At 44.0% G+C, this 25,098-nt stretch overlaps 1 protein-coding gene across 2 annotated transcripts in view; it reads left to right on the top strand.

Annotated features, from left to right (window-relative positions):
* The first annotated feature begins 2,122 nt into the window (after positions 1 to 2,122).
* The window catches only part of Tecta (tectorin alpha), a 66,393-nt gene continuing 43,417 nt past the window's right edge, over positions 2,123 to 25,098 (top strand). For both annotated transcript variants that reach the window (XM_076846256.2, XM_076846255.2), the window contains exons 1-7: positions 2,123 to 2,186; positions 5,372 to 5,505; positions 8,136 to 8,423; positions 12,144 to 12,281; positions 12,618 to 12,783; positions 16,762 to 17,174; positions 23,188 to 23,758. In XM_076846256.2, the coding sequence (XP_076702371.2) occupies positions 2,123 to 2,186; positions 5,372 to 5,505; positions 8,136 to 8,423; positions 12,144 to 12,281; positions 12,618 to 12,783; positions 16,762 to 17,174; positions 23,188 to 23,758 (1,774 nt within the window). The remainder of the gene's footprint in view (positions 2,187 to 5,371; positions 5,506 to 8,135; positions 8,424 to 12,143; positions 12,282 to 12,617; positions 12,784 to 16,761; positions 17,175 to 23,187; positions 23,759 to 25,098) is intronic.

Raw genomic sequence — 25,098 nt, 5'->3', positions numbered from 1 at the left:
CATGGTCCCCTTGTCCACAATGCCTCTGAAGTTCTTTACTTACTGCACGTTCTCATCAGGAGGGGTCTATGGCCTCTCTCCCTGCAAGGACCCTTAGTGGACACCAATGAAGGCATCCAGGACGTGCTGGGCTTCCCCTTGAGAAATGTCCTGCCTTGCCCTGGGAGCCTCATTCAGGGTTTTGCCTGGAAAGCGCCCTGTCCTGTCCTGTCCTCTCCCATGGCACAGCTGCGGATCAGGGAGAAAAGAGAGGGACTAAAACCTAGAAAAATTCGGGAAAGTTTCTTTAAATACTTCATGCATACCTGTGAAAAACCAGAGTAGAGCCTATCTGTGAACAGAAACAACAACAACAAAAGACTTCAGTAGAAACCCAACTTCATTTAAATGTTGGAGGCAGCAGCTTTGTTTGCAGTTTTAATCCCATGCCGGTGGATGCTAATTCTGTAACATTATACAGTTGCCTTCTTTTGGGTACAAAGGGAGAAGGGGGGTTTTCTTTTTTGTGTTTTTCAGTGCAAAGTGATTCTGATCAGAAAGAACCAAGGCTTCAGCTCCAAGTATCTGACATTTCCAAATGAATCTACTTTTTTTTTTTTTTTTAAGAGGCGGGGGGAAAGGTCTAGTTTTTCAAGGAAAGGACCTCTCTACGCAATCCTGAAACTGATCTTTAGATTTACTTTTTCTTAATCAATAGAAAAAAACCTTGATTGCAACTCAACACTTCCCTGACTCTAGCGCAGAACTAACTGAATTTTTGGTTTTAAGAGTACGGGATTCAGACATCATTTCAGGAATCAGAAATAATTGGCAGCAAGTTGAGGAGAACTGACATGAATTCTTGTTTTACCTAATTTTTCCTGGTTTACCAAGATTTGGCTTAATATTTCTGACTCAGTTCCTTCAGTCTCTACAGAACAGGTTAGTGACATTTTTCATAAATACGAATATCTAAATGAATCCTCCGTTCCTGCTCTCTGCTTACTGTTTCCCTAAGAGCTCATGTCTTAAACTTGCATAGCACCTGCTCCACTGGAGCTATGTGTGCATCTCTACTGAAGTTCTGTGCCATTTTCAGCAAAACTGACTAATATTTAATATGTGTTGCAAATTTCCATGTGTGTACGTGACAACTGGAGATTTACAACAAAAATCTCACAAGGTGAATTCTTTGCTATTTCATGAAAGTTTGACTGAAGAATGGTGAAAACCTCAAATGATAAGTTTCTGTAAGAACGCTGTCAGGAGCGAATTTCAGAGGCTGGCCACACACTGTGGTGTGTGCAGGTGTGTGTTTTAAGTTGGAGCTTACATGTGTGTTTGCATCCTAGCTTTGTGGAGCAGCGTACACCATCCATGCCCCTGAGAGCAAAACCGCTAGTTGAACTGATTAAACTAACATGAGAACATGTCCATTTTTGCAATGTTCTTTCTTTAATTAACTTGCTGGAACTAATTACTTGCTTGTGTGCTGGCTTCTGTCTTTATTGTCATTCCAAAGAGCAACCCTGGTGTGGTTCTTTTTGATTACCAATGTAGTTATCATTCACTTTGCTATGGAAAGATAGTAGAGAGAGTCTCAGACAACACCTGAATCTGGTCAGTAAAATGATGGGTTGGCTCCAAATCATTGAGAAGGTAATGGCAAACTATAAATTTCCTACCTGTAGAAATACATGGTGTCTTAACCAACATTTCTTTGATCCTGATGGAAAGCCCTTGTGAAAATTAGGAAAGCCAGTGTCGGAGTTTGTGTGCTTGAGACCTGACCCTTTGGAGTTAGGTGTTCTTTTTCGGGGCTTTATCAGCTGCCAAGTAGCAACCTTTCCTTTACTCATAGCGGCTCTCCTCGGTCCTGTATAATTACCTGACAATTTGCGTGATCTTATTGCACTTCCAGATGGCTTCTTCTGGGGTCTAACTTGTTCACGAAGTGTTGAACTTGGGAGGACCTGCAGCCTTCAGGGAATTTCAACCCGACTCAGAACTATTGATATTGTGATGTGAATTTGTTCTATGATGGTTGTGATGTGTCTTGGGATTTGCCACCAAACACACCTGGTGTTCTATTTACTCTGGCAAGCTGGGGATTTTTTTTTCTTTTTCTTTTTAAAATTCCAGGATGAATTATTCATCATTACTTAGAATTTGGGTCTCTTTCATCTTCGCACTTGTACAGCACCAAGGTGAGTACTACAGAATTCCATAAAGCTCTCGATTAGCATGCTCTTGAATTTATAAAGAGACACTTTTGTTGGAACCATGATTGTAAGGGCAGGTGTACATGTGTCTACAGATACAATGAGAAAAAAAATGTAAATTAAATTCTGTTGTCGAGGGTAAAGTACATTAACTTTGAATGATGTTCACTTATATTCTCACTTTTTATTATTTAACTTAGAACACAATTTGTGAAGAAGTTATTTAATGCAAACTATTTATATTAAAAGAATATAGAGTAGTTACCTGATCACTTATTTCCATAAAGGCATTTTACTTGTGTTAGAAACTTTTAAATATATATATTTATTTTAGCCCCAAATTAAGAAGTTACAATGTCACTGATGTTGGTGACTGTGTACCAGTGACCCATGTCATGGCCAGAAACTCTAAAAGTGCAAGTGGAATAAGACAATTATCACTTCTGTGGTTCCTTTTTTTCTCTGACCTTTTTCTTTGAGCACTGCCCCGGGTAAGTGAAAGTCCACACATATTTCTTTTTACTGTAGTTTTCTTTTAAAAAAAATTAGACAAGAAAAATGGGGCACTGCACATAGATCTTGAACTTTTATGGTTAGAATTCTAAAGCATCTTTATTTTGCTGATATGTTTGTTTGGCTCAGCTGGTGCATGGTCACAAGTCTTAGGTGAACAGGTCTTTATGACCATGTGTGGCCCCAACATTTTTCCAAGGTTGGGTGATTGAAATAGCTATAACATGTAAACCCCATGTTGCTGACTCCAACCTCCTACTTTTACTCCAAAAACAGATTTTCTTTGGTGAAAGAAAGAATCCTGAAAACATAGTTATGTTTATTGTGAACATTTCAGCCATTTCAGGTGGAGAATATTCCTTCTTTTACAAACTCTGATAATATTGATAGGTCATGCTGCTAATAGATGTATATATGTGCAAATAGATATTTATATTTATTTATATAATTAAAAAATAATAATGGCTTCTGAGATGGAAATTGCTGTCGTGTAAACCTGCTCCCTTTTATTAAGCATTCTTTTTTAATTTAATAAGTATTTTTTTAATATTTATAATATTAGATACCTTTATTGTTTGTCTTCTTCTTAAGATTGAAAAATTTCAACTGTCTGTTATTTCCTGTTCAAAATCACAAACTAGTCAGAATCACTCATGAAGAGAAGAGATTTGGAACTCACTTCACATTTTGGACAGCCAGAGAAATTAGGAACAGTCTCCATGCCATTTCTTTCTTCTCTCTGAATGCTTATAGGTTTTCTCATCCTAGGCAAATTGGCCAACACTGCCCCAAATGCCAATTAACCTTTCCAGGAAAATTACTATAATTCAAGGTGAATTTGAGCCCTTTAACACAGTTAAATACTGTTTTTCATACTTGGGCATGATTCCTAAAATGTTCCCCATGAGAGACAAATCCATAGCATGACTTGATTTTTTGCTCTTTATTTGAGGAATTCTGTCACCCTTCCAATTCAGGAAGTATTTGTGCATAACATTTTAGTAGGGATTATAAAGAAAGTTTTTTCCAAGTCCCTATCTTATAGGAATTTAGAATTTATTACTATTATGTAAATAGGCAAGTTAGAAGGTCCTGCTTCAAGTACTGATTATAACATCAAGTGTGGCTCACTGGCTCAGTGCTCCTGGCATAAACTATTGGCAGTGCCTCCTACAGGTTAAGATTTGGTTGGCTTCCCTGAAACTTTTGGGGTTTGGGGAACAATGCATATACTCTAATGACCGGGCTAGTTTTCTCTGCTCTCCTACTTTGTGAGCCTCAGAAAGAGATCAGCTCTTGGTCCAGGCTGATCTTTTCCTGCTCCCTGCTCCAGACTAGGGGGCTGGCACTTTGGCACTCTGGGCTGCTCTCTGGCTGCTCTGTGTGCTCCTGTCCGTGAGCTGTTGTCTCTTCACTAACAGACTCCCAAAGGAGCAGCACGGTCCTTGGCCAGTTGCTCACAATCCTATCGGCTCCATCAGTGCCGAACAGGGACTTTCCCAAGAAGAGGGCCTGACGTGACAATGGGCATGAAGGGGACAGCCTCTGGATGGCTGTGAGTGGGAACCTCAAGAGCGAAGGCCAGAAGTCCGAAATGGATTGACTGCTGCCCCTGAAAACTACAAACAGTTTTTTTTAATGGAAAAAAGAGATGATGTTTCATTGTTCTATTTTTTATTCAAGAGAAGAAAGGACAGAGGCAGAGAAAAGAGACCTGAAATGTAGATAATTCCATAGATGCAATTGGACCTTATTGTTAGTAACATAGACCCTGGGGAAGTTGTCTCATTTCTCTTGCCAAACCAGGGCACACCTTGCAAGAGTTTGAATGGGAAACATGGAAGAAATAAGCCACGTACCTAAGGAGGTGATAACACTGCCACAGGAGGGGCCTATGTGTTTGTGTGGTGACTTTCACCTTCGACCAGGAGGGTGAGGAAGAGCCCTGTGCCTCTTCTCCAGAGAGTTCTCAAGTGCCCATCCTCCCTGGGCTCAGAAGATCCCATGTCTGCCTTTTGTGGACAGGAGATGGGCACAGAGCCTCTCAGAGCCAGCCCTCAATCAAGGTCATTCACAGGCCAGTTACTACAAACCCTCTCCTCTCACTTTTGTTCTGGTTCCAACTGTTGTTTACTTCCTTCTGGGCTCTGGTATCTTCTTTTCCTATTGTGTGGCAGGAGGGAGGAGACTCCTTTCAGGAAAAGACATGATAGTAGAATTCTTGGCCACAGCCACACTACCTTCTCTCCACCTTGCTGTCTAATCCAGAGGCAAGGCCTCCTGAGCCATGCCTCCTAGAGGCCACCTCGCGGTCCTCTGGCAGCCCCAGGCAGTGTGGTGTCACTGCCTTCCAGCCGGTTCTCAACGTTGCTTTCTCCAAAATGCACCATAGCCTAGGAATAGAGCACAGAATGCTTTCTTCTAAGGAGAAATGGTGTCCTTAACCTTGTCTGTGTTCTGAGTTCACAGAAATGGACACCTTCCAGAGGCAGAAGGTAAAGGCCTGAATATGGCTTAGGTTAGGATGAAAGGCAAGGCTCTTTGACCTGTGGTTAGCTTGGAAGCCATATCAGAGAAGATGGCTTTAGGTGAGAGGGAAGTAGCTTGCATAACCAAGAGGGAGCTGCCATCTGCCTAATCACCATGTCTCTTGACAGTTCAACCCAGGGAGCTCATGTATCCATTTTGGCAGAATGACACCAAAACCCCCAAGGTAGATGACGGAAGCTCATCTGAGATCAAGCTGGCCATCCCGGTGTTCTTCTTTGGCGTTCCCTACCGCACTGTCTATGTAAGTGGAGATGCAGTCCTGCTGTTGCTCTGTGGCTCTCCCTTTTGTTTGTCATTAAGGAAAGCATGTTAAATACCCTCTCCCAAGGCTCTGGAATGGAGGATTTATTGGCAGCCAAAACGACAAGTTCTGAGATTTCATGAGCTGATAGGTTTTATGATTAAGAAAGTCAAAGGTATATTTAATGGCTAATGTTCATAGTAGAGGAGTATACAGGGCAATAAATTGTGTTTGTGGGTGATTAAACACAGAAGTGAAGCAGAGGCCCCAATGCCATGAACATTATTTCTGCTACTCGACAAGATAAAAAGATACAATGAACCACGATAGGAGCAATATCATTTTTCTTTCCCTTCTGGGGGTGTGAAAAGTTTAGGTACCTGCTGTTCTTGGGCTTCCAACCAATTTGAAGCAGAGTTGGAGCCTAAAGTAGGGGAAATCAACTATCGTATAAGAGTCATTTGCAGAATTGGCCACCCTCATTGGGTCTGTACCTATGCCAGAGGGCCCCATTGTCAAGCCTGCACTCAGAAATGGTAACTTTCTCTGTCAGAGCTCCCCGGGGCACCTGCATTCTCAGGCTATTTTTTTGGATCATTGGTTTAGCTGCTGAGATTGTTGCACATCAAGAGGAAGGTGCAGAGTGGCTGAGCCTTTCTCTATCTTTGGCCTTGAAGGACTAAAGAAGCCCTATGTAGATTATACCACATCCTATCCTATTCTGTGTCTTGCTCAGAGATACGAATGGGACTCTGAGCACCTCCACCTTTGGTCCTCTGCACATCTGACACCTCTACTTTCCCAATTTCTGATGGATAGCTCGAGGCTGATTTGTACTCAAAAACAGTTCCCTCTTCCATTACCTGGCTGGTAGTTATCGCCTAACCAGTTGACCCTGAATTGGTAGCATCAACATCACCTGGACACTTGTTAGCAATGTCATATCTCAGGGCCTAACCCAGTCCTACTGGATCAGAAACTTGGAGAGGAGAGCCTGGCAATCCAGTTTTATGTGCCTTTCAGGTGATTCCAAGGCTCAAAAAAGTTTGAGAACCACTGATTTTAACTATAGAATATAATCAAAACACATGTGAGTCATTGCCAGCTTCTTCTGCAAGTCTGTGTGTTTTAATTACACCTATTATTCCCTAGCAAACACATCGCTCTTGGCATCCTGAAATGCCTTTTATGCTCTGCTCACAGCAGGGCCTCCCCAGTCTGTGTTTGTAATAGCTGACTGTAAGTTTTGGAACGTGTTGACCTGATTTTGGAGATGAGACAGAGTGTAGGACTTCCATTCTAGAAGCCTTCGCTTCCCAGGTCTCTAGAACAAAGGTATTTAGTTAAGCTCTTTTTCCCCATTCATTACACAATGCTGCAAGAAGCCTGAAGAATTCTTGTCCTTGCGAAAGGATAAACCATCGTTTGGGGCAGACTTGTTCCAGGGTAAATTATTCTGAGTTTCTAGGTCATTGAGTAGTGTAGTCCTTTGCCACCCTCTGGGTTGTTTGAAGACAAGAGGCTCTTAACATCCCTGTAGCTTTTTCCCCCATCTTCTTTCCAAACCCCATATGCTTGTTTCCAAGGTGTGACAAGGTATGCTTACCCAGGTGCAGATCCCTTGTCTGTGGGTCACTATTAATGTCCATAATGTTATTTGATCAATAGGAACCTAAATAACTAAATGTAAAGGAAAATGGCCCCAGGGCTTCCTTACCCAGCTGTAAGCACTCCTGTCTTATATGTTCTGTTGTCCAAGCCACGCAAGCCACTGGGTAAATCAGTTCACCTCAGAGGCAGGCAGAAGCTGGGTTATTCATAGGTCCTGTGCGAGGAAACCTACTGACTTGTGATTTGCAGTAAGGTTTTGTAATTTCATAAGTTGGCTGAGCCATTTACAAATCATGAAGAAATCACCGTAAGCAAGTCATTTACATATATAATGTAAGGTACTCATGTCTCAATTTTTATGCAGTGATTGTACAAGGAAGCTATCAAACTATAAGAGCCGGAATAGAATTGGACATCTGGAGGTCTTAACCTTGTCTGTGTTCTGAGTTCACAGTTCCGAGTGACATCAATAGAAGTCTTAAAGTTCTCCTCCAGAGTAGGGACGTGGTTCATCCTGAGATCTGAGTTCGATGAAAGAATATTTGATTTATCTTTCTCTGACTTGCCTCTTTTGTTATAAAATAAGAATCAAGGACTAATATCAAACTCCTCAAATTTAAATTTAACTTGCTTCTGTGTTTTTGTTTTTCCTTTCTATCTCAAATCTGTCATTCTGAATTTGGCTTTATTACCCACATTGCCCTCAGGCTGGCCTAGCACACACATACAGGCACAACCCAGTAGCATTTGGTAAGTGCCAATAGAGATAGGATAGACACCATGAAAATGAGACTGATTATTAATAAAAAACAAAGCTAACTACAAGCTGAAAGTGAAGGAAAGCCAGTGTATGTGCCCTGAATCTTCTCCTTTGGACCACGGTGCTGACATTGAGGTTTTTAAGTCAGTCGTTGAGAAGTCTTTTCCATTCATACAATTAGGCAAATGTCCGTCTTCGTTTGTGACTGAAGTTGTCCTGATTTCAGATCCACTGTGCAACACCTCTCTCTCTTTTGTAGGTCAATAACAACGGTGTTGTCTCCTTCAACGTGCTGGTGAGCCAGTTCACACCGGAGTCCTTTCCCCTGACGGATGGGAGGGCCTTCATTGCCCCATTTTGGGCGGACGTGCACAATGGAATTCGAGGCGAGATCTATTACAGAGAGACCATGGACCCTGTCATCTTGAAAAGAGCCACTAGGGACATCAGGAAGTACTTCAAAGACATGGCAACCTTCTCTGCCACTTGGGTTTTCATTGTGACATGGGAGGAAGTCACGTTTTATGGAGGCAGCAGCACCACACCTGTAATAATTCAAATTTTCCACTTTCCACTTCATATTCTGACATCTAATTCTTGTCCATCTTCACTACTGTGAAGGAGTCTAATTGGTAGAGCTGAGGAATGTCAGTTCACTTGAGTTAAACTAATGGGTCTTGCCACCCACTTTCCAGGAAACAGAGGGAAATATCAGAGTGAACCAGTCCAGTCAGCTGTAATATTTCAGAAGATGTGTCAGCCCAATCACAATTCATTAGGAATGTCTAAAAAGAGTCCCTCAACCATGTTCTTGCAGCAGGTGGCCTTCCTATTTTGCAGTAGAGTGATCAAGGCACTGAGACCTATTCCAGGTCCCATGATAAAGGGATCCAGAGGACCTCAAGGGTCTTTTTCTCTTGCCAGAGGCACAAAATGTTTCTCTCCATCAATACTTTCCTCCCCCAACCCTGCTCCATAAAATCTGTTAGAAAGAGATAAGTAAGGTGCTGGATTTGGGTACAAATGACCTGGTTCATTTTATTATGTTATGACATTTTTTTATTATGACCAGGGTTGATATTATTCATATTTGATGTTAATTAGAGTGGGCAGCTAAAGCGTTTCATGAATAAAGTTTTAACATCTGCTCTGAAATCCCAAATGAGCAGTCAAATAAAAGTCAAATAAGAAAGATTATCGCTGGCATTATCGTAGAGATAATCAACTTTCTACATAAAGGGACAGAATGTGGTTTTCAGGAAAGTCTGCAGCTTGTTTGAGTGACTTTGACAATGGAAGTTTTTGAAGTAGCAGACACATGCATCTTCAACTGCATAATGTTTCCAGTAAGCAAAGAGTTTAAAAAGTTACCCTCCCCTTTCTTAGAATTATTTCTAATTCCATCTGTTTTCCCACTTCCTTGGCAATGAGTCAATTGTTTACGGGTGAAACAGAAACTCCCAAGTTAGAGAGAGGTTGAAAAGTGCTGGCCTTGCAATCTGTAGCTTCGACGCAATGAGCACATTGTGTTTTAGCACTTTCTGGCCAGAGCATCTCAGAGCACTTTATCTCTAAGAGGTCCTGCAGAACAGAAAGACACGAGTTTAAACAGTGGATGCATTGGTTAGAAATAACCTCTAAAGAAGCATACATTTCCCTCTGTCATGTTCTGGATTGCTAACGACTCCTCAGGTGATGTTTTATGTCCTTTAAGTCTCATATCTTACAGCGTTAGAATGTAGGATGCCAGCAATCGATAAATTTTAGTGTCAGTGGGGGAGAACAAGAGAAGAAATGCCCATCAAATGCTGACCACCATTTTTTTTTCCAAAAAACTTCCTTTGGTAATAAAAATGGCAAGATAATTTAGATACTTTCTGGTTTGTACTTTGGAATGAATTTCTGAACGAGGTGAGATCTCTGTCTATGAAGACAAATGAGGAAACATCTGAGTGCTTTGAGCTCTGGGCCCGCCATAGCCGATACTGTCTATGATAGAATTGTCCAGGTATATGCCTTCATTCTAGAGCTGCAAGTTTCCATCCATCCATCCCTTTGAAAAGTGCACCACATGTTCCATAGAGGAGCATGGATCATCAGGCCAAATGAACACTGGCTTGAGAGATTTTTTTTAGAGGCAGATAGTGCCATAGAAGCCCTGTAAAATGGGAAGGGGACATGTTTACTTCAAGGAAGGAAAACCAATACTATTGAGGCCTTCCTATGTGCCCAGCTCTGTAAGAAGATATTCTGACTTATCATTTAAACCCCACAATAATGTTCCCCCAAGTGCTAGCTCCTTTTCCAAGGTGAAATAATTTGCCCAAGTGGCAAGAAAAGGAATTCAAAACTTCCACAAAGCAGAACAGGGGTTCCCACTCACTAAATCCTCGCCTCATTCCTCAGTGGTCCCCTCCAGGCATCATGGGAAGTCCTCTGAAGCAAAAAGGGTTTTTCAAGAACTGAAAAACAAGTTTTTACTGAAACAAATCCAAAACGTTTTTATATGAATAAAGAAATGTCTATGTGTAGGGGTATGTGACGGCGAGCAACAGTGTGTGTGGGAGCTGGTGTGCATGCGATACAGTTAGTCCCAGGGTGCTGTTGAGATGGCTGGTTGGATTTGGAGTGACTTATAGGGTGGGAAATAGATTGCTCTCAAGATCTGCTTGGACCACAGATATTTCCAACTTCATTTTGGGGGAAGGAATTCACTTCTGCAGGAGAATCCTGCTCTGAAAGAAGGTATAACTTTAGTCCTCATGTGACCTTGACTTTGCATCTGCCTCTTGAACCTGACCCCATTAGTGACCTTTTAGCAATCTTGAGCTGACTGCTCACTCATTTTTGTGTCCTACTTTCCTCTTTTGTTAAAGGAAGTCAAAGAATGAAGGCATATACCTGGGCAGCTCTATCATAGACAGCATCGGCTATGGCGGGCCCAGAGCTCAACGAGAAAGCTTTTCTGTACTAAAAGGGCTTTTCTTTGCTTGCACCTTGCCCCTCCCTGGGACCTTCTAGAATGGGGAGATCTGGGGCTTCCAAGATCCTCTACCCCAGTTTGATTACACAGGATAGGGATTTGGGTCTTCCTCTGAGTTGGACAGAATGTTAACTGGGATGGTATCAGGAAGCTGGAGAAAGGGCTAGAATTGAAAAGAAAAAGGTCAATATAGCCTCTGCTTTCAACTCTATTTTTTTATTTGCATTTCCTGAAAATCAGGGGTGAGGATTAAGAAAGGGAAATAGTAAAAAACAGAATTTGCTTCAGCTTATTTCTGAGAACTTGTTGCAAGGTTTGTTTGAATTCATATAGCATCTCTGTCCTAGAAAGTTTAAAATTAAGACAGCATGGAATGACAGTGCACTGATAGACTGGAAGCTCTGGCTTGAATCCCATCATCAATGTAAGGGTCACTGTGAAGTGTCCAGAAACTATTTTCCTTAGTCCTCAGCTTTCTTAGCTACAGGGTAGGCATGGGGGCTGGAGGTGCTGCTCAGGAGCAGAGCACTTGCCCAGCACACATGAGGACCTGAGTTTCATCCCCAGCACCTCCACAATAAAAAAGGGGGTAAAAAAACGATGGGAGTGGGCCAAAAACATTGGCCATCTTAACATTGGTCTAAGTTACAGATGAGCACTGAGGATTTTACAGATAGAAAGCAATACATGAATGCTCAATTAGAGGAGCAATTTCTTCCCACAAAGTGCTTTTTAAAAACCACTTTCCAACTTCCATTTTAAAAAGGGGAGACATCTCATCAAGATGTGTTTTCCAGGAATGGAGAGAGCACAATCCAGAGGACCATTTTAATCCCACTGACTAGCATTTGCTGGCTCTTCCCCCTCCCACTCACCCTGCTGTGGGAACAGGTATTTGCATCCCATCCTGGCTCCGCGGCTGCCTATAGTTATTCTCATGCTGCCATCTATAGGTGCTCTCCTAATATCACAAGCTCAGTCGGGGCCTCTGAATCTTCTGTGTGCTCCAAGACAGAGATGTGAGCTGGGCGCTGAGTCAGACTCCAGGTTTATCTCAGGCAATTTCTCTTTTAGACGCACCATCCCACATGTCTCACTTTTCCCACTGGAGGTGAGAACAAATTCAGAGAGAAGGCAGAGCTTGAGGGCTGGGCTGCAGAACAGCTCCGAGCTGCTTGGGGACAGGGTGGGGGGACCAGTGGTGGGTGTGCTTAGTAAGAGGAGCTGTCCCTGAGGAGAGCACCTCCTGGGAGTGGCGTGAGACCATCCTATCCCCTCCTGTAGGTGAACACCTTCCAGGCTGTCCTGGTGTCTGATGGCTCCTATACATTCACGCTCTTCAATTACTATGAAATCAACTGGACCACGGGCACAGCAAGTGGTGGGGACCCCCTGACGGGTCTTGGAGGAGTGATGGCACAGGTAGGTGGTTCTCCATGTCATAATCCTGCCCATCTAAACCACAGCAATCCCTGCTTGTGCTGCTCAGCATCCTGGACAGAGTCCTGCCAACAGCTTTTAACTAGAGATGCTGGGTGATCATGCAGGTGGACGAAAGGCTAGTCTTTGCTATGTCACTTGGGGGGTGGAATGAACTAGGCAAGTCTTTTGCACCTTGGATGGCTGCCCCAGGGAGTCTAGGGGAAGAGGGTGACTGGGTTTCAGATGTGCTAAATTTGAAAAGTAAGACAATTGGACCAGGTAACCAACGGAGGTGGTACATGTGCTCAAAAGTCTTATCTTCCTTTTGTGCTTCAGGCAGGATTTAATGGTGGAAACCTCACCAATTTCTTCAGCCTCCCAGGCTCAAGAACCCCTGAGATTGTGAATATCCAAGAGACCACAAATGTCAACGTTCCAGGCCGCTGGGCATTTAAAGTTGACGGGAAGGAAATTGACCCGGCCAACGGCTGCACCTCTAGGGGTAAAGCATTTCCTGTTCTCTATGGCAAAACAGGGTTTGTTTGGTTTAGATTGACAGGCAGGCTTTTCAGCCACGGGGGCGGCCTCATTCGGATGCCTTACTCTTTTGACATCTCTCAGCTGGGTAATGGAGATCAAGGTAATTTTAGCATGCACATTCATCACTCTGGGAGCTGAAACTCTGCATTTGCTACGCTGCGGCTTTTTCCAAGTCCTTGCCTGCGGTGCGAACGCAGCTTTTAATTCTGAACAACTCCAAAGTGGACCCAGATCTTGAGTGATTTCCCAGGCCGATGGACAGAAGGGAACCCTCCTGTTTAACATTATTTTTGTTGTTGTTGTTGCCATCGCCGTTTAAATCTTTCTTCTCCTTACTCTGCCATCTGCACTTTGTAGCTCCACAGGAGTGGGTGGTCTTGGAGTGTTGCCAAGTCCAGGCGAGGGGTAAATCCATACTTTCTAGTACACTTAGAAAGAAAGAAAAGGTAGCATAGTCTTTCAGTCAACTTCTCTTTAAATCTTCCCAGCAGCAGCAAAACATGCAGGAATTTGGGGAAAATCAAAGTTGGCCGTAGGTCTCTGTGAACAAGCTGTAGTTGAACCTCAGTGGGTTTCCTTTACATGGTCATCCAAAGTTGGGAGCTTTTTCTGAACTCTCAAGACCTCTTTGGATGTGCAAAATAGTCTTGGACTCTCACAGGAACATCCCCATTTATAGATATCTACCTTTTATGTGTTCAAAAGTATTCAGAAAAAGGGATTTCTGTTAATATTTCTGCTTCCAGGAGTAGAGGCTGTGGCAACTAGTGGAAGAAAATTGGGCCCTCCCTACTCATCCCTGTGTCCCTATCATCCATCTATCCATCCATTCACACAACCATCCACTCCCACTAATCCATCCACCTACCCATCTACTCTACCTATCTAATCACCTAACCCATCAATCCAGCCACCTACCTATCCCTCCACTCACCATCTCCAGCTCCATTCATCCATCTGTCCATCAAGCCAGCCAGCCATTGCAAGTTTCCAAAGAACATCTGGAGAGCTCCAGTGAGTGCCAGCCACTCTATTACTTGAGAAATATTAGCCAACTCTTTTCAAACAACCAGTGATTCCTGGTGTACAACATTCTTCTTCTTCTTTGCCGTGCTGAGGATAGAACCCAGGGCCTCACACATGCTGTGACATTATTTACATTTCTTAAATTGAGTTTTCTTAATATTACATTTCTTAATATGGAGTCTTTGATACATTCCCTCCCTTATACAGGTCAAGATACTGTAGACTTCCATGACACTATTAAGGTAGAAATGATAGCCACGAGAACAATGGTGACACAGTGTAAGACGTGAGAGACCCAAATACAAGGTACTGTGGAAACAGAGGAAGACCTTTAGAAACGTGTTTTTAGATCTCTAGGAAAGTTCTGAGGTGGAACGAGGAGGTCTCTTCCCCTCTTTGGGTAGAAAGCATGGCCTACATGTTTTGGCAGCCCTGACAAAGCTCCAGCCTACCTCTTGACTCAGCTTTAATTTGTTAAACACACAGAAAAACCATCTACACATGGTCTGAAATGCCAGGGCCCCCCCCCCCCCACTCCCTGCACTGTGGTCAGGCTCATCAAACCCCTTCCTTTGCCCCACGGTGAGGTCATACGTGAAGACGGCCTGCCTGGGCATCCTTGCCTTTTGGACTCTTTTGCACCCCACCCCTAATTCAGAAAAGCAAATACGAGCTTTGGAATTTGGCCAGTTTTGACCATATAGGAAAAAAATCTAGGCCCAAAGCTCTCCAGGAGTTCTGAGATAGTGCCCCCTTCCCTCCTACAGCCTCACTTAGGTCCAGGAGAGAGACTCACCCCATACCTCATCATCCCTTTCCCCTTTCTGGCCCGAACCAAAGCCTGACAGTTTATAGACTCTCTCCCAAACATCTCTTTCCTTTTGTCCAAGCATCACGCTGCCGACTGGCTGTGGATCTGCAACCTAAGTGCCCAGTGACAGCCTCTCACCTGAGTCTTGGGAATGAAATGCTGTGATAATGGAAAACACTGGCTTGCAGAGCCATGGAGTTGGTCAGATGCCAGCTGTGTACAAAGTCCCCACTTCGACTTCATTCTTTTCCTCCTGAGTTATGGGTTTGGGTTTCACACACAGGACAAATTCAATATCCTTATACAGACTGCTGTGCATTTTTATGTGCCACTGAATGTATATCAATCTAACGAGATTAGAATTTGGCCTGGGTGATAGCAGGAGATTGCAATTCCATAGAACTGGTTTATTATATCATCATTTCACAAACAAAATTGTCACGGAGAGTCTACCTTTTGGTCCAAACCTCCTCTATTCAAAGGCATTTTCCTCTCATTTATTGGAAGCCTGAAAAAGCAGAGAGTGGAAATGATATTGAATGCAGGCTGTTACAATATATGCAGCCTTGAATTAGTGCCAAACAGTGTTGAGGATTGAAGGCCCATTTTAAGGGCTAATGTGTATGACCTAACTGGGAATGTGAATAAATCTATTATCTCGTTCTGGGGCACTATTCTCACCAGGCATAAAACATATTGCCTGTTGAGACATGTTCCCGTTGGACACGTATAGAAAGGACTGTTCTGGAGGCGCCCATCCTTCTGCTTGAATTAAGTTTGTAGCCTTCTGTGGTTTGAAAGACAGTCAATTTTATGAAAGTTTGAGAAATATTAACCAATTCTTTTCAAACAACCAGTGATTCCTGGTGTACGACATTCTTTTTTGCCGTGCTGAGGATTGAACCCAGGGCCTCACATATGCTATGACATTATTTACATTTCATAAATTGAGATTTCTTAATATTACATTTCTTAATATAGAGTCTTTGATACATTCCCTCCCCAAATTCCTCAGTTTACAAATGCTGCTACCTCTATCAACATGTGTCAGCTCTTTCATAGCATCACTGTTCCCCGTGAAGCAGGGATGAGAAATAACATTATTTATATTTTACAGATTAGGAAAACTAATACACATGAGAATTAAGTCAGTAGTCTTGAAAGTTGATTGCACAGTTGTGACCATTGCAAGTTCTCTTGGTTCCAACACTAACCCAGGATTAGATCACAGACCCCAGATCAGTGAAGTTCCTGTTCAAGTGAAGGTTGATATTAGCAAGTGACAAGTTTCAGGTTTTTTGGTGGGGAGATCATTTATTTAGGGAAGTTATTTTAAAGATCAAATGCCTACTAAAATAAATGGCAGTGAATATTTTCATTAGCACATACCTACCCCATCCAGCATCCTCCTTTTGACCTTGAATTTGTCAAGAATTCTGTCCAATGGATAAAGAGAAGAGAGTGCTGGACTTGGACAGGGCATAGAGGTGAAGGAAAGACAACTCATATAGGTGTAAATTCTGCCTATGCAGCATTTATAGGATTCATGGGTCTTTGAAAGTTCTATATAAGTGGTCAGCTCTTTCCAGAATCTTCCCAGGGAGCAGGGATTTCTATTTGTACACCTGTCTCCTGATTTGGCACCCAGAGGGCTTCCAACAAACATCCGTTGACTGAATAAACAAATTAGCAAATAAATAAGCTATTGCTGAGTTACCTGGGTACATTGGGTTTTCTTTCAGAATACCCCTCCTCAGATTCCTGAAAAGAAGGAAATGATTCCCGAGTGTCACAGTCTTTCACAGACAGAGGCAGTGTCTTTCCCCGAATGTGGGTTTGCTCACCAATTGCAGAGTTGATAATGCTTTGCCTGGATTCAGACACACTCACCTTGGAATCTTGGCTTTAAACCTGAGCTGCTGAGTGATCTCAAGATGAATTACTCAACCACTCTGAGGCCTCAGTTTCCTCACTTGTCAAGTGAGGGCAACAATCCTCCATTGTGTGGTTACATGGAATAAAGGATGTGGAGCATTTAGCCCCACACCTGGCACAGAGGGTAAGTGCTCAGTAAATGTTGGCTCTGATGTCGTTATTCCCCAGGACAGTTCCTTCGGCGAGGGGAGGTGTTTTGGGATGACCTGAACTGCACCATCAAGTGCCGCTGTCTGGATTTCAACAATGAGATCTACTGCCAGGAGGCCTCTTGCAGCCCCTACGAGGTGTGCGAACCCAAGGGCAAATTCTTCTACTGCAGCCCCGTGGAGATCAGCACATGCGTGGTGTTTGGAGAGCCGCACTACCACACTTTTGACGGCTTCCTCTTCCACTTCCAAGGCTCCTGTGCCTACCTGTTGGCCCGACAGTGCTTGCAGACTTCCAGCCTCCCCTTCTTCAGTGTGGAGGCCAAGAATGAGCACCGAGGAGGCTCTGCCGTTTCCTGGGTGAAGGAGCTCTCCGTGGAGGTCAATGGTTACAAGATTCTCATCCCCAAAGGAAGCTATGGGAAAGTCAAGGTGAGACCCTTTCCATCCTTCCTAGGGAGATGGAGAAGTTAGAGATTCTTCAGCCTGGGGAAGATTTCCCCAAACGTACGAGTTCTGTTCATCATTTCTTCTACAGTACCAAAAAGATGCAGGCTCTTCCTGCTCTACAAATACCTTTTAAGATGCTTTACTTAGCCAAACTTTATTTGTACAACAGCTTCACTAAACTCTCTCATTAAAGTGTCCATTCACTTTTTAATTTAAAATATATTAACATCCCTAGATTCCTCATAGGTACACACATATGCACACACACAATCACACCACTCAGAAGTAACAGGGAAGACAGGTCAGTTTAATTTCCCATGGACCTGGCTGTAGTCACATGGGAAGCCCTGACGGTGGTGTCAACACAAAGTGTAAATCCCCAAATCTGGGATTAATAATTCTTATCCCACCCCATCCCCCATCCTGTTTGCTCAAGAGCTGTTGTTTCATCTTCAGAGAGAGCCCCACATTGACTGATGTCTCCAGAGGATCTGGAGTAACCTTGCTGGTTTCCTTAGGGAGGCCTGTGTGGGAAGTTCCCACGAAAGCTTTGCCCCAACACCACTCTACCAGAATCCACCATTCCCATGTAGAATAACAGAGACGAACATGGGCCTCTGCTGGCCTGTTTAGCATGTGCAAATGAGGCTTGTCACTGTCCACCTGGATTTCAAGCAGAGGCATGGACAAAAGAGGGAGTGCGAAAAGCTACTAGCAATTACTCAATTTGTGAAGGCCCCAATTTTCATAATGTTAATGAAAACCTTGTTGCAACCATGTATTTATTCAAGCAAAAATAACCAAGACCACAAGGGGTTGATTGCGGCAACTGGTGCAATCCTTAATCCTCATGCATGGAGGCCTTTATGGAGATTATGAACCAGACTGATGCCAGTACAGGGATTTCTTTCTTAGGAAAAAAAAAAAAAAAACTGCATTGTAGTTTTAATTGATGTAGCATGTTAAACAAAAGGTAGGACCGGGGAACTAATTCCACTTTTTCTGGCTCTGCCCTTCCAGGTCTCTGCAGCTTAACAGTCTCATAATTAAGAAAGTGAGCTCTTCCTGTGCTTGAAATGCCAGTTTGCTTGTTATTTGGTTAGCCTCTCTAGGGAGAGCCCTGTATATCAAATCAAAGCTAAGAGTTTGGGTACAGAATTTTGCAGTTTCTCCATTTTAAATTTATACTGTGCGTTGAGCACTGTCCTTATTCTATAGGTAGCTGCTAGCCTTTCAAGCTACCCATTTTCACTAGCTTTCCTCCACTTTGCCTGTATTGTGAAGATGATGTGGATGATATCCGTAGTGGAAAAAGAAAGCTTCATGCTTTATTCCTACTTTCCATTTTGATTAAAATTCTTTTTCACCCACAGTCAGACTTTTTTTTTCTAGAAAGAAAGGGGCACTGTCATTTCTTTCAGGCCTAGCAGCTCTGCTAATTTTGTGTGGCTCTGTTCCATCGTCCAGGCGTAGGGCACGGATTCCTCAATTTTCTGTAGCAACAGGGAGATGTGGATGTGAATATAAATGTTTCAGAAAGAAAAGGTTATGTGACTCCAACTGCAGGCTAACAATGGCTGCCTTTTCCTTTTGCCAAATGGTTTCCAGTGTCTTTGAATACACCTGCTCTGCTGGGGACAGTGGCTGGATGGATGGCAGAGTCCTGACCCAGGGTGATATGGGGACAGGCAGGGAGAGGGCTGGGAAGCAGGAAGGAGCCCCAGATGCCTGAGAGGCCACTGTCTCCTTCAGCCACATTGTGCCAGGCTGGGAATGGATGCTAAGCTCTGTCTTCCCAAACTATAGACTCCCTTTCTCCAACCCTGTCTCCAGATGCTGGGGTTAGGAGGTGCGTTCTGTCTATAGATTTTCCCCTGTTGAACTGTTCTCAGATAACAACATAAACAATTTAGAATTGTGTATGCTAATGAGGCCAGAGAAAGTCAACATAACTCAAAATCCATAAGTAACAAAGATCTCCTTGTAACTAATACTTGTAGATTCTCCTATTTTCTCATCCATGTAACCCCAGTGGAAAGGGAGCTAAGGCCAACTAGTCCATAGTAACAAAGAGCTCAGACTCTGGGGTGGGACCTGCCCAAATCCCTGGGGTGGGACCTACCCCAGTCCCAGCCCAGTAGTCTCTTGGACCTTCATTTTCTTCATCTGTAAAATGGGGGTAGTTGTGTCTCTTGGAAAGCGCACCTGGGCTGTGGTCCAGAATGGGCTGCTGCTCTTTAGCACTGTGACAGAGACAGCAGAGAGCAGTGGTGAGAACTCAGCTTTGGAGCACAACTGGCTGGAGTTGGGGTCCTACCTCCTGTATGTAAGTCGCACCAGCCCTGATCCTCGATTTCCTCATCTGTAAAAAGAGAACATAATAAGGACCTTTAAATTTGTCATAAGTACCTTTTAATTTGTCATGAGCATTAAGTGGAACAGCCATGTGTGCAATGTCCAGTACAAAGCCTGGTGCTCGGCTCATACTCAGTGCACGCTGGCTGCACGTGGCCATACCCATTGGAATCTCTGAGATTCCTCTTCTCTCTCCTCGCCTTGCCCTGCCCACATCCTGGGAGAGACACTGCTGGAAAGGGAAGTGACTAGAACACAGGGAGGAGAAAGGAGAGCAGAGAGGTGAGGCTCATCTACTGTTGGTTGCTTAAGGCCTGGAGGGACGGAACAAGAAGTCACACATCAGGATCATCAGGATAAGACTTCTCCAAGAGCTCCTGTGCTGAGCACCATGGGACATAAGCCCTGGGGGTTTAGTGATGAGTGTAAAAGGAGGTGCCATGACACTCAGACCTGGAAAAGAGGCATCAACTGGGATGTTACCTACATCTACAGCCAACCCAGGTGTGAGGTCAGCCAGAGCGGGAGGACAGATGCAGGAAGTTAAGAGAACTGTTGCAATACCCAGAGCCTGTCTACACCACAGCCTCTGCCTTGAGAAACACAAAACTTTGCCCCTTGTTAGCAGGAGTTTAAGAGGACAGGGGAGCACTCAGCAATCAATGTCTCTGGCATTTAAAATTTTATGAACCTTGGGCAAGACTTCTCCCTCTCCATCCCAGCACAGCACAGTGCATAATAATTATTCCATACTCTACCAGCTGTCCTTCCTTCATGGCATGGCTTTTCTCACCCTTGTAGACTAAGTTGGCCTAGAAATAAGGGTGATTAGCAAACTCCTTGGCTTTTCTTTCTATGGCTCTCTGCAGGACAGTTTCCTACTGAAGCCTACTTTTTTGTCCCCTTTTCCCACTTCTACCATCTGAATATTTATGTCCCTTCCCATTCATATGTTAACATCCCAAACGCCCAAGGAAATGGTGTCAGGAGTTGGGATCTTGGGAGGTGATTAGGTCATGAGTGTGGAGCTCTCATGAATGAGATAAGGGTGCTAATAAAAGGCCTCAGGGAGCTCATCTGCCCTGCCATGTGAGTACACACGGAGAAGGCACCATCTATGAACCAAAAAAAAAATAGCCCTTATAGACACTGAATTGATTAGCACCCTAATCTTGGATTTCCCAATCTCTAGGACTGTGAGAAATACAAATACATTTATGTTGTTTTGTAAACCACCCTTTTTATGGTGTTCTTTGATAGCAACCCAGACACAGATAGACACAGACAGAAGACTCGTACCAGGAGTGGGGTGCTGCTATGATAAATACCCTAAAAATGTGGCAGCAGGTTTGGAACTGGATAATGGTGGGAGCTGGAAGAGTTTTGAGATGCATATTAGCAAAAGCCTACATTACTGTGCATTCATTAGGGTGAGTCTGGTGAGGGTGAACTGCCCTCCAATCTGAGAGCTGCATGTGGTGTCTGCTATGGTAAATCTTGGATGTGCTATTTACACGTCTACCATCTCATCTCCTAGAAAACTCAGTCAGGAGCAGCAGCGCCACCAGAAACAAGTGTGGGTCCCGGTCAGCCCGGAAAGTTGGTTTGCACCTACAGTCAAGCCCACAAGGGCTGTTCTAGGAATGATCATTCCATTCCAGCCTGTGAGTGTGAGGGTCTAAAGATGCTAGTCATGGTAAATGCGAAAAAGAAAATTCTCTCTCTCTTGGAAGCTTTTCAAGCCACCTGCTTATATTGTTTAGCCACCTGGGACTCACTCTTGATTCTTCCCCATTTCTCATTCCCACCAGGACCAGCTAAGTGAGCTGCATAAGCTCGTGCCTCCCCCCTCCCATCCGCGTCTGGTCTGGGCTCTCATCCTCGTCCTCCTCCTTGACTCTGGCAGCAGTTGCGTCTGGATTTCTTTCTTCTCACCTTGACTTAGTTCAATAAGTGCTTCTTGCTGGGCAGCATGGACTTTCTAAAATGCAAATTTAACTGTCATTTTCTTGCTTAAAATCCTTAAGAGGCTCTCCCTGCACAGCAGAAGTTCAAGCCTTGTGTTGTATTTTCATGTCTTGTTTTTAACATGGTTAAAAGGCCCTCCACAGTCTGCTCTCAACACAGAAGCAGAGTGACTCCTGTAAAGCAGAAGTCAGTTTGTATTGCTCCTTTTCTCTAAACACCCTCTTGGTTCAGAGTCTTTGCAGAGGCTGACAAGCCGCCCCTGTTGTGCTACTCTTCCCTGACATCAGCTACCATGGCCCTCTCCTGTTCTCTCTGCTCCAGCCACACTGGGCCCCTGCTCACTCCCACCTGAAGACCCACTGGTCCCTCCTTGTGAGCCCTTCTCATGCCAGATAACATCATAGCTGCTTCCTCATCTCAAAATTCCTCTTCCTACAGAGCTCTGCCCTGATAATCCTTTTTTTTTTTTTAAATTGGAAACCCTTTTTCTTAGCTCTTGTGGTCCACAGTCCTTGCTTGACTTTTTTTCTGTATAACATCAACTTGACATAATTAAGTATTTTACTCATTTATGTTGTTTGTTGAACCTAAAATATAGGTTATGAGGCAGGCATTTCCAACCCTTAGAACAGTGCTTGACTACAGGAGGCCTAAGGAGATACCTGCAGGGTGGCTGGGTTTGGCCTGTCTTCAGCTTCATCTCTGGCCACCGTTCCCCCTGAAGTCTAGAACAGCTGAGGCCTGTCCCCAGCCCTCATAGCTGCCTCTAACACTTGCCTTTATATTGTTGTTCTGGAATTCTCTACTCCACCCCCCTATTCTTGATCTTCCTTTGGCCACTTCTGTTTATCTTTAAAAACCCAGATCAGATTTAACTGCCTCTAAAAACGTTCTATGGTTCCCCTAGGCTGGATTAAATGTTCATTTACTGTTCTCCCATTGCATCATTTATCGATTTATATTTTAAACCGTCTACTGTAAATATCTGTTTGTGCTCCTCTTCTGCAGTAGGCTGAGGGCTCCTTGAGGAGCAGGAGTAATTGTTCTTTTTCAATCTTGTACTTCTCAGTCCCTGACATAGTGCTTGGTACCTAGCAGGTGTTCAAATTTGTTCTTGCTGTTGAGTAAATAAATAACGTACTTCTCATATCATAAAGTTATAGGACTTAGAGCATAGTGTCAGGGTGGCCTCAAAACTCAGCTGAGCCTAGAAGTTGTTCTATTCACATTTCAGCTAGAAGCAGGGTCAGTAAATATGAAGGGCAGTAACGGGGTCTTGGAAAATGTGTGACAACCTGAGACTTAATGCATCTTTAGAGGAATAAAGAGAAAACCAAGGTGATGAGCCTTTCAGAAAAGGCCTAGAGCTGTCCGAGAGCCAGCTAGGACTGGATGACAACCACACAGTCCCCACAGGAATCCACAGTGGCACTAGAAATGTCACAGCTATCACAGTTCAAATGCATAGTGCTCTGCTGGCCCACATCCAGATGCTCTCTAGAATGTTCTTCCAGGCTTTTGCCAGAATAAGAGGTAAGCCCACTGGAGCCTGGACGTTGGGTAGTCATTCTCTCTGGAACATGAGTTGCTCTGCCCTCCTTTCCTGACCTCCGTTGGAACCTCTTGCCGGGCCACCTGCTCACCTGCCTTTTACTGTTACTGTTGTTGGCAGGTTAATGACCTAGTGACTTCTTTGCCTGTCACCTTAGACTTGGGGGCAGTGAAAATCTACCAGAGTGGCATGTCTACTGCTGTGGAAACAGATTTTGGGCTTCTAGTGACGTTCGATGGCCAGCACTACGCCTCCATTTCGGTCCCAGGCTCTTATATAAACTCCACCTGTGGGCTTTGTGGGAACTATAATAAAAACCCACTGGATGACTTCCTCCGCCCTGACGGCAGGCCAGCCATGTCTGTGCTGGACCTGGGCGAGAGCTGGCGTGTCTATCACGTGGACTGGAAGTGTGACTCCGGCTGTGTGGACAACTGTACCCAGTGTGATGCTGCCACCGAAACCCTCTACTTTGGCTCTGACTACTGTGGCTTCCTCAACAAGACGGACGGCCCCCTGTGGGAGTGTGGCACCGTGGTGGACCCCACGGCCTTTGTGCACAGCTGCGTGTATGACCTGTGCAGCGTGAGGGACAATGGCACGCTCCTCTGTCAAGCCATCCAGGCCTATGCTCTCGTGTGCCAAGCTCTCGGCATCCCAATCGGAGACTGGCGAATCCAGGCTGGGTGTGGTAAGCGGTCCCCCATCCCAGTGAGAGGTCTCTCTCATGCAGCGAGCAGGGCCAGGGTTTCAAGGCTCCTTCAAATGCCCTTGTTAAGACTTGCAGCCCACAAGTGAGGGGGAGGTGAAATATCACAAACCATAAAGAATGAACTGTACAGGATCTTTACTTTTCTCCTACCTGATAGCAGAGCCAGGAAACAAGAACTCATTGATGAACAAAAATGATCTGGAAACAGGAAATGAATGGTAGGGAACTCTTGGCTGGAGGGAGGCCCCATAGTAGGGGGGAGCCATCCCAGAGCTGAGCCAGAAGGCGGGATTTCCAGGCGTAGAGGTGGTGTGCAGACACTGCCTCGGGAAAATGGTTTGCCTCCCAAATGGATCCCACACCCATTGCTGCCTGGCTCTTCCTCCTCCACTTTCAGTCTCCTTAGAATTTGTGCCCTTTGCTCTGGAGCATCTCAGCTGACCTGCTGTTGCTGGTCAAAGAAAGGGCTGCAAAAAGGAAGTAGATTATACCAATATAGAAGCCCTTTTTCTGAAATGCAAAGAGCAGTTAGAAGCCCCAAGTTTGGGGAAAATCCAGGTTCTTTTGAATTTCACTCTGGATTAAGCCTTTTGCACCATTTAGTTGTCTCACTGCCCCCCTCATCCCATTTAAATCACTTTGTTTTCCTAGTAATGTAAAATTTTTAAACAACACATTTTGTTTCCTATGTGACCCTGGGTTTCCTCCATGTGAGTAAACAGAAAATTGTAATCTGTGCATTTGAGAATGCTATGTAGATAAGAAGATGTGAATTTCGTTAAATACAAGTCCAGGGAGATTTTATCCCCTGTAAGTATAGGTTGTATTCACATAAATCATCATCTATCAGATTCAAATCTTTGAGTATTGGTCAAACTACTAAGTGACAGTGTATTTTTCTTGATATGTGACTGACCGGACTCTATTATCCCAGAGCAGTCATATCATGAGTTGAGTTGAAATGGAATACAGCTTCTCTCTGATCCTTATATAATCCAAGAGCATTCAAACTGCCTAACTAAATTTTTACGTAGAATGGCTATATTTTTTTTTCTAGTAGCACTTCTTTCCCATCTTCCATACTTCTCTCTTCTCACTTTAGTAGGATGAATTATATTTCAACTCAGAGAGCTAGTTTACTAGGCCCCTGAGCCCCTGCCTGCTGGATTCAACTAGACTGAAACATTTATGTAGTCTTGGATGCTCTTAAAATAAAGATAGAAGTTTCTAAGGCAAGAAGAGCCTTCAGAAGGCACCAGCTCCTATCCCAACTCCTGGAGGAACAAGGCACATGTTCTTTGCAGCTAACAGCTGGGGCT

The sequence above is a fragment of the Callospermophilus lateralis genome, chromosome 2, assembly GCF_048772815.1.
Source record: "Callospermophilus lateralis isolate mCalLat2 chromosome 2, mCalLat2.hap1, whole genome shotgun sequence".
In the NCBI taxonomy this organism is placed as follows: Eukaryota; Metazoa; Chordata; class Mammalia; order Rodentia; family Sciuridae; genus Callospermophilus; species Callospermophilus lateralis.
Note: the sequence above shows the minus strand (reverse complement) of the source record. Positions and strands in the feature narration are given on the sequence as shown.